The sequence below is a fragment of the Amphiura filiformis genome, chromosome 6 (assembly GCF_039555335.1).
Source record: "Amphiura filiformis chromosome 6, Afil_fr2py, whole genome shotgun sequence".
Taxonomy (NCBI): domain Eukaryota; kingdom Metazoa; phylum Echinodermata; class Ophiuroidea; order Amphilepidida; family Amphiuridae; genus Amphiura; species Amphiura filiformis.
Genome location: NC_092633.1, coordinates 14889390 through 14907259, shown reverse-complemented (window position 1 = coordinate 14907259; position 17870 = coordinate 14889390). Strand labels below are relative to the sequence as shown.

General features: G+C 36.5%; 1 protein-coding gene and 1 long non-coding RNA gene across 3 annotated transcripts in view; one reads left to right on the top strand and one right to left on the bottom strand.

Annotated features, from left to right (window-relative positions):
• LOC140155024 (uncharacterized) overlaps positions 1 to 17870 on the top strand; it is a 95796-nt gene that overhangs the window by 31984 nt on the left and 45942 nt on the right. The gene's annotated exons all lie outside the window — the stretch shown is intronic.
• Positions 1 to 17870, bottom strand: part of LOC140155022 (putative ABC transporter arginine-binding protein 2) — a 58948-nt gene that overhangs the window by 18143 nt on the left and 22935 nt on the right. The window contains exons 1-2 of one of the 2 annotated variants that reach the window (XM_072177699.1): positions 12714 to 12947; positions 7309 to 7402 (exon numbers count right to left, since the gene is read on the bottom strand). In XM_072177699.1, the coding sequence (XP_072033800.1) occupies positions 7309 to 7402; positions 12714 to 12858 (239 nt within the window). In that variant the 5' untranslated portion in view covers positions 12859 to 12947. Of the gene's footprint in view, positions 1 to 7308; positions 7403 to 12713; positions 12948 to 17870 lie in introns of those variants that run through there. The other variant, XM_072177698.1, reaches the window with a different exon arrangement.

Sequence of the window (17870 nt, the reverse complement as noted above, 5' to 3'; positions counted from 1 at the left end):
CATGACCTGACCTCCAGTTAATATTTATCGAAGAAAGAAAAAAAAATCGAGTGGGTCTAATTTTTTGTTACGTATTGGGCTCTGTATATTTTGTATGCGTTTTTGAGGTAACACTGTCGGAAAAACTCTTTTATCCGGATTTTTTCGCATATATGGACATGACTTGACCTCCAGTTAATATTTATCGAAGAAAGAAAACGCTTTGAGTGGGTCTAATTATTTGTTACGTTATGCGTTTTGGAGGTTACACTGCCGGAAAAGCTCTTTTATCCGGATTTTTTCTCATATATGGACATTACTTGACCTCCATTTAATATTTATCGAAGAAAGAAAACAATTCGAGTGGGTCTAAGTTTTTGTTACGTATTGGGCTCTGTATATTTTTATGCGTTTTTGAGGTAACACTGTCTGAAAAGCTCTTTTATCCGGATTTTTTCTCATATATGGACGTGACATGACTTGACCTCCAGTTGATATTTATCGAAGAAAGAAAAAAATCGAGTGGGTCTAATTTTTTGTTACGTATTGGGCTCTATACATTTTTTATGCGTTTGTTTTTTGTCAAATCGTGGGATTTTACAAACGCGCGCGCAAGCTTTGAGACGAACTTTTTTTTTTGCCTAACGACTTGAAACTTTTGATGGGATATTTTACAGTAAGGGGTGTTTGAACATTGTAATGATGCATATTGATCATTGATTCCACCCTGTTTTCTTTGATCCTTTTACTAATAGAGGCCCTGCATTCTTTTATCGATTGGCTCCAAACAAAGGATTTGAACCGGTGTCCTTCACCGTAGATATGGCGGAGTGCAGTCAATTCAATCAAATGTTGTCATCAACCTACACTAAGCCAAAAAAGAAACTTATAATTTTTCACAAGGTCATATCTTAAAATCCTGTCTATCAAAATTAACCAAAATTACACACAGGATTACTTCAATACTCTACTCTACATGATGCAGTCATGGTCCATGGCAAAGGCGATTCGACCTTTGTGGCATTAAACCCAGTTAACAGGAAATTAATCAAGTAAATCGATTCAGTAAAGCAAATAAGCTCATGCATTCGATCACTAACGGCAACAACCTTCGGTCGATTACCCCAGCTGCAGCGTGTGTAAACTCTAATTTGCATAGAGGCTGTACGTGAAATTATTGATTGGCTCCAAACAAAGGATTTGAACCGGTGCACGTAATCATGGCGCAGTGCAGTCCATTCAATCAAATGTTGTCATCAACCTATTTGATCGCAGTGCATTGTTATGTGTGTGAGACGAACTGTCGCGGTTGATTGCAATCAAACAAACGATGTCTTATGTATTACTTTGTTCCGTGATGAAAATCGTGATGTTTTATTCAATCACTCTTGAAAAAATTTCTTTTGTAGGCCTATTACTTTGTTTTGTGATGAAAATCGTGATGTTTTATTTCATCACGCTTTAAAACAAACGATTTCTCATGTATTACTTTGTTTCGTGATGACAATTTTGATGTTTTATTTCATCACTCACGAAAATTTTATTTCTTATGTATTACTTTGTTTCGGGATGAAAATCGTGATGTTTTATTTCATCATCACGCTCTAAAACAAACGATTTCTTATGCATTATATTTGTTTTGTGATGAAAATCGTGATGTTTTATTTCATCACGCTCTAAACAATAATTATAGTTACATGCATTTCAAGAAAAAAATCTTATTAAAACGGTAGGCCCTATGTTGTTTAGAAAAAATGTTGAAAGTGATGATGATGATGATGTCGATGATGATGATGATGATGATGATGATGATGATGATGATGATGATGATGATGATGATGTCTCCAAAAGTGTCCCGGTTTGTTTTTCTTGCCCTAAATCGTGCGTATCTATTAATAAGGCACTTCAATAATCAATAATCAGTCCCGTGACGGCCTCCACTAACTAGCTACTAACTTGGGTTTATGGGCGCTGATATTTCATGTTCACTGTCACTTATTTATCAGAAAAGTGCGACCATTTGTCAATCACCTACAGTACCCAATTTCGGCATACTATATCAGAAACTCATCATGATGATTGCCAGAGAATAGTTAAAATGTAGCTTGTACCGTTTTTTGTGGCATCCTTCAGAAGTGAGCGGTCCGATACCAATATTTTCGGTCAAATCTCCATTCAATTAACACGGGGAGTTGGCTAGCTATGCCTTGCCCTCACTCATATTTTACACAAAAGTGCGACTATTTCTGAACATCTAACCTAGCTGTAATTTTAGGTCATGTTAGAGAAATATATTTGCTAGAAGTTTGGAGAATAGCTAACATATTGGCTGGTTATTTTTCACACAGTGATGTTAACTAGGCAAGTGCCCATTCTTCCAACGTAGATCATTTGTAAAGGTCACGCGTCAATGGTGAGAGCACTGTGTATTGTGTATAGGAAAACGGACAGTAACTGCAGTATGAAACACATGTCAGTAACCAAGCAGTTGTCCAACTGACACAACAGTAAAATGCACTGACACGGAACAGCTTCCAGGATCACATTCACAAGCGAATAATTGGAACCCAGCCAAAGAAATCTGTTGCGCTGTGAATGTGTTTCAGGAAGGTGTTGCATGTCAGTGCATTTTGCTGTTGTGTCAGTTGGACAACTGCATAGTTAGTGACATGTGTTTAGAGTAGAGTATTGATGCGCTTTCTAGAAAGACTCAAAATGACTCAAATTGAGTTACTGAGTCAATATAAAGTAATTCTACAGCAAAAACATGCACCTAATAACTATAATTTGCTTTAAAAATAACCATATGTAACAAAAATTCTATATGGAGAAAAAGCACTGTCAAATATTTTTTCTAGAAATACTCAAAATGACTCAAATTGAGTTACTGAGTCAATATAAAGTAATTCTATAGCAAAAACATGGAGAAAAAAATACTGTCAAATATTTTTTCTAGAAAGACTCAAAATGAGTTACTGAGTCAATATAAAGTAATTCTATAACAAAAACACGCACTTAGTAATCATAATTGCTTTGAAAATAACCAGAGCCCAATACGTAACAAAAAATGTATAGAACCCAATACGTAACAAAAAATTAGAACCACTCGATTTTTTTTCTTTCTTCGATAAATATTAACCAGAGGTCAAGTCATGTCCATATATGCGAAAAAATCCGGATAAAAGAGCTCTTCCGACAGGGTAAGCTCCAAAACGCATAATATATGTAAAGAGCCCAATACGTAACAAAAAATTAGAACCACTCGATTTTTTTTTCTTCGATAAATATTAACCGGAGGTCAAGTCATGTCCATATATGAAAAAAATCCGAATAAAAGAACTTTTCCGACAGTGTAACCTCCAAAACGCATAACGTAACAAAAAATTAGACCCACTCGATTTTTTTTCTTTCTTCGATACATTTTAACTGGAGGTCAGGTCATGTCCATATATGCGAAAAAATCCGGATAAAAGAGCTTTTCCGACAGTGTAACCTCCAAAACGCATAAAAAATGTATAGAGCCCAATACGTAACAAAAAATTAGACCCACTCGAATTTTTTTCTTTCTTCGATAAATATTAACTGGAGGTCAAGTCCTGTCCATATATGAGAAAAAATCCGGATAAAAGAGTTTTTCCGACAGTGTTACCTCAAAAACGCATACAAAATATACAGAGCCCAATACGTAACAAAAAATTAGACCCACTCGATTTTTTTTTCTTTCTTCGATAAATATTAACTGGAGGTCAGGTCATGTCCATATATGCGAAAAAATCCGGATAAAGGAGCTTTTCCGACAGTGTTACCTCAAAAACGCATAAAAAAATATACAGAGCCCAATACGTAACAAAAAAATTAGACCCACTCGAATTTTTTTTTCTTTCTTCGATAAATAATAACTGGTGGTCAGGTCATGTCCATATATGCGAAAAAATCCGGATAAGAGCTTTTCCGACAGTGTAACCTCCAAAACGCATTAAAATGTAAAGAGCCCAATACGTAACAAAAAATTAGACCCACTCGAATGTTTTTCTTTCTTCGATAAATATTAACCGGAGGTCAAGTCATGTCCATATATGCGAAAAAATCCGGATAAAAGAGCTTTTCCGACAGTGTAACCTCTAAAACGCATTAAAATGTATACAGCCCATACGTAACAAAAAATTAGAACCACTCGAATTTTTTTTCTATAATGAAAAAAGGATTTACTGGGTCAATATAAAGTAATTCTATGACAAAAACATCCACCTAAACCCATAATTTGCTTTAAAAATAACTAGAGCCCAATACGTAACAAAAAATTCTATGTCTAGAGAAAAAACACTGTCGAAAAATGTTTTCTAGAAAGACTCAAAATGATTCACAATCAGTTACTGAGTCAATATAAAGTAATTCTGATAATAATCATGATAATTTCCTTTTAAAATAACCAGAGGCCAATACGTAACAATTAAATTCCAAGTCTAAAGATAAAACACCGTCAAATATTTTGTTCTAGAAAGACTCAAAATTAGTTACTGGGTCAATATAAAGTACTTCTATAAAAACACATGCACATAATATCCATAATTTGCTTGAAAAACAACCGGAGCCCAATACGTAACAAAAAAATGTATAGAGCCCAATACGTAACAAAAACCACTACAGAGGGAGGGAGTATGAATAAAGTAATTTTAATTAAATCTTAGTGTTGTTACGTATTGGGCGGGATGATTTATTTTTTGCCACTTTTTGTTCTAGGTAGAAGAGGTTGAGCCCAATACGTATCAAATTGATACGTACCGGGATTTTGTTACGTATTGGGCTCTTACATCTGTGTGTCAGATGAGCACGTACAAAAACTGCAGGCCGAAAAGAGTAGGGGGATCATCCCCGGGCGTGTTACCTGCACCCTCCCTATACGCTGGCGAAGTTACGTAATAAATCGGATTAACTACCATAGCAATAGGTGAAAACAATTTTGAACATATCGCGCTGCACTATTAGCAGGTTGAACTAATCACCTGTGTAGGCCTATGTCTGCAGTTATAGACGAATCTAAATTCACGCATTCCTACACCTGACTAGCAGCCTTTAGTTGGGTAGCCGTCGGCTACAATCAGACAGGGTCTAATTCTGCATAAAACCGGGCAACGTTATTTCTATAGATCTGCTGCGCATTCAAATTGCATTGTATTGCATCGTAATTTCATTTGTGTCTATGCTAATTATGTTTACACAACATGAACTCACGTGTTTTCAAGCAAATTCGCCGATAATAGGTGATCAAAAGCGATCGGAATGTTACAAAAGTACAGATCGCATTCAGCTTACTTCATATGAGATGATCTTTTGGAAAAATACGGCATAATTTGTCTTGGTGTTTGCGGAATGCCATGCAGTAAAATATTAATACGTTGCGGCAATTCATGATTGACAACTAACAATCGGCGTGTCCTTCGTATCCTCCACTGTCAATTTCTTATCCACTCAGTAATCCTCACAAAAGCTTTGTGTTGATTACGTAATGTGTGGAGGCAAATTGCAATAAGTACAATGAAATAATGAGTAGGGCGGGCTCCGAGGCGGGTTTCTTCTTCATCTTACGTAACAGTATTGTTCTCCAAAAACCCGGAAGCTTGTCGTTTGGAGCTCTAGCTGAAATACAGCAAGATAATGTAAGGTAGTAAATGTAAACCTGTATTTTAGCTAGAGTATCTCGAGCTAGCTACAATGCACTCAAAATGTGAAATTATTCGGCCTTGGCGGAAATTTTAAACTGCATTCCATCACCCGTTTTACACCTTTCGCGAAAACACAGGTAGACAAAAGAATAACACAATACAGTTCCCTTCGACAAAACACACAGCATGGTCTATTCGTTGTTGAAGTGACATTATTAATAATCGGATTAACTATACGCGGTATCTATGCATTGACGTACTTGCGAACAAAAGGACTATATGTATGAATAGATGCGACGGGATTACCTGCGGAATTATCTCCATTATATATATTATTAGCTATTATTCTATTAACCCTCCTCGTCCTTGCATCTTCTCTAGGTGTTAGGCGGATTTTATTTGCACAATTGGACGCTCAAAACATCAGGTTGGTGCTAGCGGCTACCCAAAGATGTCCGACCAAATCCTGACCATGACTTGGCTACTTGGATTCGTCTATAGATTGAACACAATACTGGTCTTTTCAATGATAGGCCTACTGATCTTACGGGTGCAAGCGATCAGCATGATATGGTTCAATGCAGAGGTAGGCCTACCGCGTGAAAGTATCAGTGCAGCGCGGTATATTCAAAAATTGTTTTCACCTATTGCTATGGTAGTTAATCCGATTTATTACGTAACTTCGCCAGCGTATAGGGGTATAGGTCCCAGGGCAGTAGTAGTTGTGTGTACAGTGATGGTAGTAGATGGTGATATAAACTCAACCAATAAAGTATCGAAACGATTATAGATGGTCAGATATATCGGGAACTTAAATATATAGTAAACATTTATTTAATGTATAAAGAGCGCAGCTTTCTCCTGCGCATTTTGATACCTCTTTTGTTGCTCTACGATATCATTTGGTCGAGTTATGGGCGCTTGAGTGGCTACAAGTCGGATTTTGAAAGTTGCACTTAGCTCCTATTCAAGCAAGCCAAATGCGTTCGTCGTATACACGCACACACCCCCACACAATCATGACAAAGGACACCGATGTGCTCTGTTTACTTAACCATGAACTTAACTTTATTTTACTCCTTCAACTTCTAACTTCAATAGGGCATACTTGCTACCCTTTACTTAATCTCTGAATTCTCATGAACTCTTTCTGCTGATATCTCAATACTTGTTTTACAGCGATATACTAAATTCAGTGAAAATATGGTTCCAAAAACCGATGACGCATAAGGGAGTTTCGATCCTTTTTTGGTTAAAGGGCATTTCGTGATCCACAGCCTCATCCCCCACTTTTCTCAAAAAAAGTTGAGATTTTTATATCACTGGAAACCTCTGGCTACATAATGTTTATGTACAAAATATTTCTTGCAGATTAATTCGTTTAGCAAAGATATCGTGAAATTTGAATTTCGTTCTGGTGCACCAGAACGAAATTACAACGCATTGTCTATGGAGCAGTGTAATACACATAATCATGCATAACTCGCGAACGCAAAATCGGAATCAACTGAAATTTTGGGAATAGGTTTTTTTTTCGTGGATATCTAATGAAAAATGACATAAATAGAGGATGCTAGGATCACGAAATACTCCTTTAAGCGAAAACATTGTACTGATTTTTTGCCTATAAAATCAATTCGTAACCATCCATAAAAATATTACTCACATATATTCAGTGCCGTCCGCTGCATGTCCAATCGCTATAACCCAAATTCTGTCATCGTCATTCATCCCATCACTTTGAGCACCCTCAGCACCGCCTATTTTAGCAAAGAGAAAATATTAACTTAATATGAATTTATGCACCTCTTGCGAGTCCTCGTGAGGAGGTCCTGCGTTTGGGAAACATGAAAGAAAACTGCCGTTGCTTGCATCATTGCTAAACGCAGAAGCGGCTGATGGGCACGTATATGGCAAGTATATTGCACAATAGAACAGAAAAACCTGGTTTTTCGTCGATAAACGTGGTTTTTCGATCAAAAAAACAAACAAATTTATCAAAAACTATGACAAACGAATCGATAAACTTGGTTTTTTCGATTTGATAAACCTGGTTTTTCAATAGAAATTTTCGAAACCTGTCGAACTTGTCATAGTTTTTGAAAAAACAGGTTTATCGACCGAAAAAAACAATCCTAGACACTGCCTCCAAAACAGCTCTGAGAGCCAGCTACATCATCTGGCTATGCAGAAATACAAATATTAATTTAATTTTCTACCTATTTTGTCTGAATATATATTTTTGTATGTTTGCTTAGGTCTATAATCCTTGGCCCAATTTTGAAACTTTGATAACTGCAAACAATTGGAAGAGGAAGTCGTTCAGTATAATTATTTTTAACATCGTATAACTACAGGGTGAGTCAAAAAAAAGTGCAATAGAGCAAAGAATCGATATTTGTGTAAGAACCAAGTTGAACTTTCTCATTATTGAAAGTTTCTATAAATGCCACACTTAATAGGCGCCTTCTATGAAAAATTGAAGTGACTCGCTTCTACTGTTTAATTTTTATGAGTCCTTTTGCTGCGATACCCAATTTCATTATTTGTCCACGAAGTACCATGTATTTTGAATGGGAGCACACAATGCAATGCACGATAAATGCACCAGTTCTGAAACTGACTTTAACTTAAATAAGGTTGATTTTTGGGTTATTTTTTCTTTTTTCTGTTCAAACAAACTTTCTAACATTACTTCATACCTCACTCGACTCCAACTCCAGTTTTTTAATCCCAATATGTCCAACTTACTGGATATTTTGAAATTCACTCCATGCACTTCAATTTGCGCGCATTTCATTTCGACATTTGAAAAACCCGCCTACAAATTTATATGGTTATGATAGAGAATAAACATATTTAAAATAAAGGGAAAATGAAAATGACAACAAATAATGTTTCTTCTCCTTAAACAAGACCAAGGGCAATAACACTTTGGGTGCTTCATTCTATTTCAATGCCAATGAGGTTACGAAAATGGCAGGGGTTCAAATTCTACCTTACACAGAGTTAGGCTGACATTCAAATTTTAGATGCCTCTTGGACAAACATTAAAATTGGCTATCGCTATAAAATATGTCATAAAAACAAAACGGTAAATGCTAATTCCTTCATTTTTTCACACAAGATCACTAATGGATATGTTAATTATAAAATGTTTTAAAACCTAAAAGGTTCGACTCGGTTCTTAAATAAAAATGGATTCTTTTCTCTATTGCACTTTTTTTTACTCACCCTGTACCTGCAAATTTAATAGTCCTAAGTCTACCTTTAATAAACTTAATGCTTAGTTCACCGAATTCATGGTGAAAATACAAAGGAAATTATTCATGCTTCTTCTTATGTACCAGGTACCCATGGAAATTCAGCATAATACCCGAATTAACAAAAATGATTTGGTTGCCAACTTTTATGCGAACTTGCCCTAAATAGAACCAGTCTATGAAACAATACAGCTTAAAAATATCTGGTGAAATGTAAACCCTGGTTGATATCACATGACTATACCCAGCAATCACAAAACGTTTTTAAAACGTCTTCAACATGGTACATTTTTGGTCCGGGTTTTGGTAAATATATTTGAATAACATTAAATGTCATATAAAGGTCATGAAACACCTTTTAAAACCTAACATTATGTTAGGATATTTGCAGTAAGTTATCACAAAATTGTTTTTGAATGTTATGACAACGTTTTATACCCTTTGTATACCCTTTATATAACCCTATACCCTTTGTATACCCTTTATATAACCCGACATTTAAACGTTTTCTGGTAACCTTTTCTAAACGTTTGCGAATGATGTAGAGGACGTTTTGTGTTTGCTGGAATGAAAGACTCTTACCATACCAATTAATTTCGCGTGGTATGGTTTCTATTCAGGTAAAAGTAAGACAATAATATTGTCAAATACTTATACCCGCATGCGAAGCATGGACTGGTATATTGCCATCCTGTGGTTTCATCTCCTCCTCCATCAAACACATCATTACTGAGTAACGACCGGCCCTATGTTTTAGCTTTTGGGGCCCTGGGCCCATATTGTGTGACATATGGGGGATATACATATGACAATATAATACTAAAGACCTATCTGTGTACCAAATCTGAACCCTGTAGCTACTTCATTTGCTGAGAAACGGCCGGCCCTTTGTTTTAACATTTAGGCCCCTGGGGCCCCTAGCCTTGTACATATGGGGCCAAAATGGGCAAAAGGCACATCTACAACTTAGGGCCCATACATATGCCACATATGAGCCCTAATCATCTTATACTTATAGAGCTAGGCTTGTCAATCTGTTGCACCATATTTTAACATTTGGGCCCCTGGGGCTCATAATAAATAACACATTTAATTTACATACTCCCTCTGAAATGTCTCCAAAAAGGCTGTTCCGTTTAATTTACATACTCCCTCTGAAATGGCTGTTACATTTAATTTATATACATACTCCCTCTGGAACAGTTTCCCCCTAATCATATTGCATAGCCTCACTGTGAGTAAGAGAGACTGACAACAGCAACCTATGGAGAGTAAGAGACTCTGGGAGGGGACTTTTTACAATTTCTTTATTTTAAGTGCTACGACAGTGCAACCTACATTCAATTAAAGCTTGTGACTTGGACTTTCACTTTTTACACATTTTCTGCCCAATTGGACGACTTTTTACAATTTCTTTATTTTAAGTCCTCAGCAAAAAAAGGGCTGTAAGTTTGGGTACACCGATAACATGCGGGTATAGCCGTATTTGTGTACAAATATATAGCCTTCTAGTTCTTCTTCTACTTCTTCTTCTTCTTCTTCTTCTCCTTCTAACATGGAGTTCTATGGCGGACTTAAAGTCATAATTATTATTTTATGTCAAAATTGCTCTGCTGACCTACAAACACAACGAATTTGGCCGATTCCATTTTAAGTGTATTATGTTTTGTATAAGTTAATTGCCAGCTTTTACGCATTTGGTGTAAAGTCGACATGGTAATGTGATTTTATGCTTATCGCGCTAGCTCACTCATGGGTTGTGATTTTACCCTCTGAAGCGCTGGACCATAAAATTGTGCAATGTGGACCATTGAATAAGTTTCTTATGAGCTATCACAATGTGGGATTACTGGTAACATTCATCACTGGCTGAATAAATTCCTTACTACAAGGAAGCAGAGAGTGGTAACTGCAGGTGAGAACTCAAACTGGGTGGAGCTAAAATCAGGTGTCCCCAGGGGACGGCAGTAGGTCCTTGTTATTTTTTACTATACTTGAACGACCTGCCAGCCACCCTGAAGACGATTGTGCAGTTTATAAAACCATAACTATCAAAAAGGACACACACATTTTACAACAAGATATGGAGTCACTTGAAAAGTGGCAAAACATTTGGCAAATGGCATTTAACACCAGCAAATGCTTTTTGCTATGCATCACTCACAAGAAAACCAAAACAAGAAACCCAAAATCATAGTTACCTGGGTGTTGAAATAACAAATGACCGAAGGTGGAATGCACACATAAACAACATAACAGCAAAGGCAAACCGTCAGTTGGGCTTCATCGGGAGAAACCTCCTATCGTGCCCCAAAGAGTTAAAAGCTCAGGCTTATACAGCCTTGGTCAGACTTCAGCTATATAGAGTATTTGTCATCAGTTTGGGATCCGCATACAGGTGAACTTAAACAGCAGCTTGAATCCATTCAAAGAAGGGCTGCAAGGTTTGTTATGAGAGATTACAGGAAAACCAGTAGTCGAACAAGTATGATGGCCGAACTTGAGTGGGACACTTTAGAAGACAGACTCACCCTCATGCACAAAATCACCAGTGGTCAGATAGCCATTCGGGAGTAAACGTTTCTGCAGCCTGCCAGACATCACTCCATAAACCTTCAAACAAAAGCTTACCAAAGACCTGCAGGAAAGAAAGACTGCTGGGTATTCTCATATTTCCTAAAACCTGGAACCAGTTTCCATAAAGTATCATAGACATAATAAAATAAACCAAAGCATTCAAGAGAGAAGTATAAGACACTACCAAAGCACAGCCCAAAACAACTAAGCATCTTTACATTCTGTGCACATTACCCTACTCGCCTGGTTTCCTAGGAGTAAGCGTTAAGAAGTATACAACCAAAACCAGTCAGCTTGAGCTACCATAGCTATCAAAAATCAGTAAACATGAACAGATTTATAATGGATGTTCTTCACGAAGAAGCATACAATTGCATAACTTAAAAACAAATCGGTTTGGGGGCACTTTATACTTTGTAAACTTGTTTTTCTGAGCTACTAGACACGATAACAAGTTTAAAATATGTTAATAAACTGTGGACACAAAGTTTCATAGTACTTTAGGGGACAATTTGTGAATAAATCAACACTTAGGGAACAACCCCAAAGTTCGAAAAAGTCCTATAAACGAAAGTCCTTTCGTTAGAAGGCTAACCCCCTCCCCTCTAACGAAAGTGAATATCGAAAATTCCAACCCGTATTCATAGGATACAGGGGCATTCGCTAAGGGTTGTGGAGGGGGTGCGACAAGGCTAGAATATATTGATCACGTTTATGGAAGAAACAAATATTGTATTTTATTTTGAAATATTTTTCTTGATACCTTTTTGGCACGAAAAAATTAGGACTTGTTGGATTATCAAATGAAAAAAAAAGAATCAAAGTGTGGTACAGCTACTTTAAAATGAACTTACAAGTTGCAGGTTGCGAGTACTGCACTCTATATTGATTTGAAAACATTTCGAAGCAACCGCTGTAAAATGTCAATATCGTACTTCGGAAAATACTAAAAATTGAAAATGATATATCAAATCCTTAAAAAACATCAACTTCGACCGATGTTTTAACTACTTTTATACGGACGTAACCTGACTTTTTTTACCTCCTCCCTCTCTAACGAAGCCTTACGAAGGACTTTCGTTTATAGAACTTCATCGAACTTTTGGGTTGTTCCTGTACTAAAACTATTAAATTTGTATAGATGGATTGTGTTCTTCGCATTTGTGATACCTGCTTTGAATCAGCAACTATGTGTACCCGTATGTATCATGATAAAATCACCAAAACCTACCTTTATCTCCGCCTCCAATAATAAAGTTGTTGGTTTCCTTCTGTGACACGCTAACTGCGGCCATAATAACGGCAACTATCCCAATCACTAACGCCAAGACGCTTAAAATGGTAGGTAGATTATTGTAAGACCCAGAATCCCCCATTTTGATTCTGTTTCGTGCCACTTATGAACAAAATTAGTTCCGAGCCGAACACCTTTGCGTCGTGTCGTACATGTATAATTTACATGTACTATCGCATGTACAAGTTAGATAACTAAACCTTTAGTCGGGTCATACGATTGTCTCTTGTACTTAAGGGATCTAAAATGAGCGTTTATTGCGTTTCGACAATATTTTTGTGGGACATGAGAGCACCTCAGACCTATCGAATTGCATTCTGAATACGAAGCATGTCTTTCTGATATCAAATAATTTTCATTTTTGAAAATCACAATATAATACAAATTTTATGACAAATTATAAAAACTTGATATTTTTCAAATTTTTGATATATAACAGTACTCGAAGTAAATTATATAAATCTAATGACATATTCTTAAAGTGTATGTAGCAGGGAGGAAAAGCCGACGGTCAATTGAAAATTTTGACCTTTCATATTGAAGATATGGATTTTTTCCCAAAAGACCTAATTTTTTGGTGTTTTGGGAAAAAATCCATATCTTCAATACGAAAGGTCAAAATTTTAAATTGATCGTCGGCTTTTCATCCCACCTACATATATACTTTAAGTATAAATCATCAGATTTATAAAGTTTACTTCAAGTACTGTTAAATATCAAAAATATCAATTTTAATGATTTGCCATAAAATGTGTATTAAATTGCGAATTTCAAAAATCAAAATTATTTGATATCAGAATGACATTCTTCGTATTCAGAATGCAATTGATATGTCTGATGTGCTCTAATGTCCCACAATAAATACTGTCCAAACGTTCATACCCCAGCCCTTAATTCGAAGAAAATGTTGTCACAGGCCACTTATTCAATTGTGTTGTAATGTATGCAAGCAAATTCCACCCAGGGTAACATACAGTTTATGCCTGGTTAGATTTGTGAATAACACACTTGTGGGATGGGTGGTTTGTGGGGGTGGGACAAAAGCCCTTAGACATTAACTCTCAGACAGAGTTTGGTCTCAGACATTTAAAACCAAACCAACAAAGAAACAAACAATGACACAAAAAAAATCTCAAGCCAGGTGGTATATGCCAGCAATAAACATTGCGTCTGAATCAGCACTATTTGTCTGTCCAATTAACTTAGACACCCAGTTTTTATTACGTATTGGAAAAAATATCCACTTTCAAAGAAAGTCATGAAAGAAAAGTGTTAACATTTGCTGAGACCTAACGGGATTTTTTTGTTTCCAAAGCATTGAGTGAGAGTTTACCTGAAATTCTATTGAAATTAGAAGGTTTTTCTCAACACTTTAAAAATAATCCGGTAGAAGTTGGGTACCATTATTTTGGAAGGTCTCATTATACGGATTTGTAGGTATGGTGATTTTGCATATAGTGGATGAATGAATGAGTAGTACATTAATTATACTCCTCACCAAAAATATTTGTTCAATATAATTCAGCTCATAAACTGCAGACGTTTCTTATTGGCATATTTATTCTTAGTGTACTAAATCAGTGATCCCAGCTGTCCCTCAGCCAATTGCAACAATTCGGCGTGGTATTTGAATCTTCTTCTGTGCATGCTTGTGGCTTGACCCAATTCTATAATAAATACAAATTGTATGCCCTATGAACAGATGAATGCTCTGATGTTATTGGTGAGGAGTATAATCCACAATACACTCCAGACGCATAGTAACTTGTCCTATTATTTGTTATAATGCACCAACTGTGACATCTTTTGAGTTATTGTGAATTAATAAAAGCATCTATTATTATATTGCATCGATGATAAGGAACCAAGAAAAAATGCATTCAAGAAAAGCATGATTGCATTTGCAATATATCGCGACAGTTCCTATAACAAATTTAATGCACTATGATCAAATAGGTTGATAACAACATTTGATTGAATGGACTACACTGCGTCATGATTACGGTGAAGGACACCGGTTCAAATCTTTTGTTTGGAGCCAATCAATAATTTTATGCACAACCTCTATATGCATGATTACAATGTTCAAACACCCCTTACTTTAAATAGATTATCCCATCAAAAGTTTCAAGTCATTAGGAATATTCGCCTGGACCCAGATATCTTGCTGTAAATCGGTCAAAATTGAATAAAAGTAGACATGGAAAAATAATTTTTCATCGCTTTTCTAAAACATTCTGTTAGGTCTGACAGTATTTAGTAACTTTTCTTTCATGACTTTTTGCCAAAGTGAAAACTTTTCGAAATAAATCATAAAAACCGGGTGTCTAAGTTATTTGGACAGACAATAGGTCTCAGACAGATAATCTTAGACCCCGTTTATACTAGAGAAAAGTCGAATTCAAATTCGACATCGAATTCGATTAAGACAGAGGATTAGCATAAATTAATTCGTGTTTGTGGTTTTTAGTGGGTGTTTACACTATGCGCCCGATCGACTCTGTTGAATTCGATTACGACTATTTACGCCCTCTGCCATCCAGTATTTTTTTATCAAACCTATTAAAGATTATAATTCATTATATTCTATTAAATGCCTGTATACTTTTTAAACAAAAAAACTACATGCAAAGTAGTAAAATTGAGATCAAAGTCAGCGTTAACTTTCGGTAGAAACGTTTTGAGTACGTCGCCATATTGAATTTTTAACACGTATTTTCCTCATTCTGGGCATGTGCAGAAGCGTCACTGCTCAACTTGTGACGTCATAGTTCATATAAAATTCATCCGCGGGGCGGCTCACAGAATTCAGGCCGCAAAAACTTTTATGACCTTGCTTTATGAACTCCATTTGCTCCCTTTGCCCCATTTGCATCCGAGTTATGAGATGATATTTCATGTACTTTGACCCATTTACCCTAAATTAAAGTTGAGGATTATTTCAAATGAACTAACACCGCGATAAAATTGGCCATTTTTGTGGATTTACTTCGAGTTCGGAGTGAAAATTGGATGTACACTCACTACAGTATGCTGCACATGTACGAAAATACACAAGACCAGCTGTTGTTTAGCGATATCACAGTGCTGTTGCTTTGCGACAAATCGACGGACCGGAAATTCACCTCGTCAGGTCAGCGATACGCATGAAACAGTCGAATTAAATTCGACTGACTGTTTAGACCAGGAAAAGTCGCACTTAAACCACAACAAAGTCGAATTGAATTCGACTTAATGAACCTCGGGAGCATTGTTGAACAACGACTTTTGAACTCGACTTCGGTCGTACTTGAACAACGACTGTACCTGTTTAGACCTGAATTCGACTGAACTCGACTTCAAAAAGTCGTTGTTGAAGTACGACTTTTCCCTAGTCTAAACGGGGTCTTATATAGTGTCTTGTATTCCCTTTAAAGATCGTCCAGCAGAACTCTTGCCTGCCTGAGATGGAGAGCAATGTGATGGCTCCGTACATTGGTTGAGTCTAGCTTTGTCTGCATCCATCGTGAGACTAAGGGTAATTCGAATTGCAATCTCTACTGACAACTCGCCCAGCCAGCGCGTCATCATGGCTAAAAACCTAATAAGATGGAAGTGAAAGTAAAAAGAGGCCGTAATGCCCGAGGCCAATACGGGCACAACCATCAGAGAAAGGATGGTTGCAGATTGCCCAGTCATGACTCGGAAGCCAACAATTTGTATGACGTTTTGCAGCCAAAGCCGAAAGGACGCTGCAAGATTGATGAGAGAGCCATGAGTGGACAAAGAAGCATCAGTATATGTACATATAATACCAGAACTTTAAGGACAGAAGAATCTCTGGAATCCCTTATAGATGAACTGAGGAATCTCAAGTAGGACATTTTTAGGACTGCCAGAGACAAAGTGTGCAGGAGAGGGCATTGAAGAACTGAAAGGAGAAGCGTGGCTTTATAATCATGGAAAAACCGAGGACAACAGGAATGCGAAAGGAATTGGATTCATGGTCCATCCAAAATTCAAAGACTATATCAGAGAAATAAAATACTACTCAAATAGAGTTGTTTCACTTAATGACCAATAGCAAACATTCACCTATGTGAAGTGCAAGTGCATGCACCTATCAGCGAATATGAGGATGAAGCAGTAAAAGAAAAGTATGAGGAATGTGAATAAGACGATGGAAGTAGAGTGTCCTACACCATAGTATTGGGAGATTTCAACGCCAAGATAGGTAGACGTCAATCCGGAGAGGAATCAATCATGGGAAGGTTTGGAGTTGGCGAAAGAAACAGAAGAGGAGAGATGCTACTTAAATATGATACACAACAAAACCTGGTTATTGCCAACACATTCTTCAAAAAGAAAGAAAACAGATACTGGACAATAGGAAAGCCCAGGAGGAAAGATCAGGAATCAGATTGATTGATTGAAGTAGTCAGAGAGGCATACTACAGAATTGTGAAGTGATCACTAATGTAGACATTGGCAGCGATTACAGGATGATTAGAGCCAAGATAATACTGAACAAGAAACTGGCAAGACTCAAATTCATCAAGAATTCAAAAAAGAGCAAACCTAATTTAATGCGGCTGAAATAAAGCACAAACACTCCAAAATCGATTCACAGCACTGGATATGGAGGATATGGATATAGACTCGAGGTCTACACTTATATCCAGCATAGTGACAAAGGCTGCTGAAGAGATTTTTTTTTTTTTTTTTTATCTTTAACCTCAAAGAGGTGCGGCAAATTGCCTTTATTTCTTTGTTATTATCTCTTTTCCATATATCCTTATTATATCATAATTAATACATAATATCATGCTTCACTTGACATTACTCATATTATTATCATACAATATTTTTGATTTGGAATTTCATATTCAATACATCATGTTATCATTTTACAGGCCTATACATATTGGGCCTATATGTATTATTATCATACAATATTTTTTGATTGGGATTTCATGTTCAATACATTATGTTATCATTTTACAGGCCTATACATATAGGGCCTACATGTATATTATTATCATACAATATTTTTGATTGGGATTTCATGTTCAATACATCATGTTATCATCTTACAGGCCTACATTGGGCCTACAT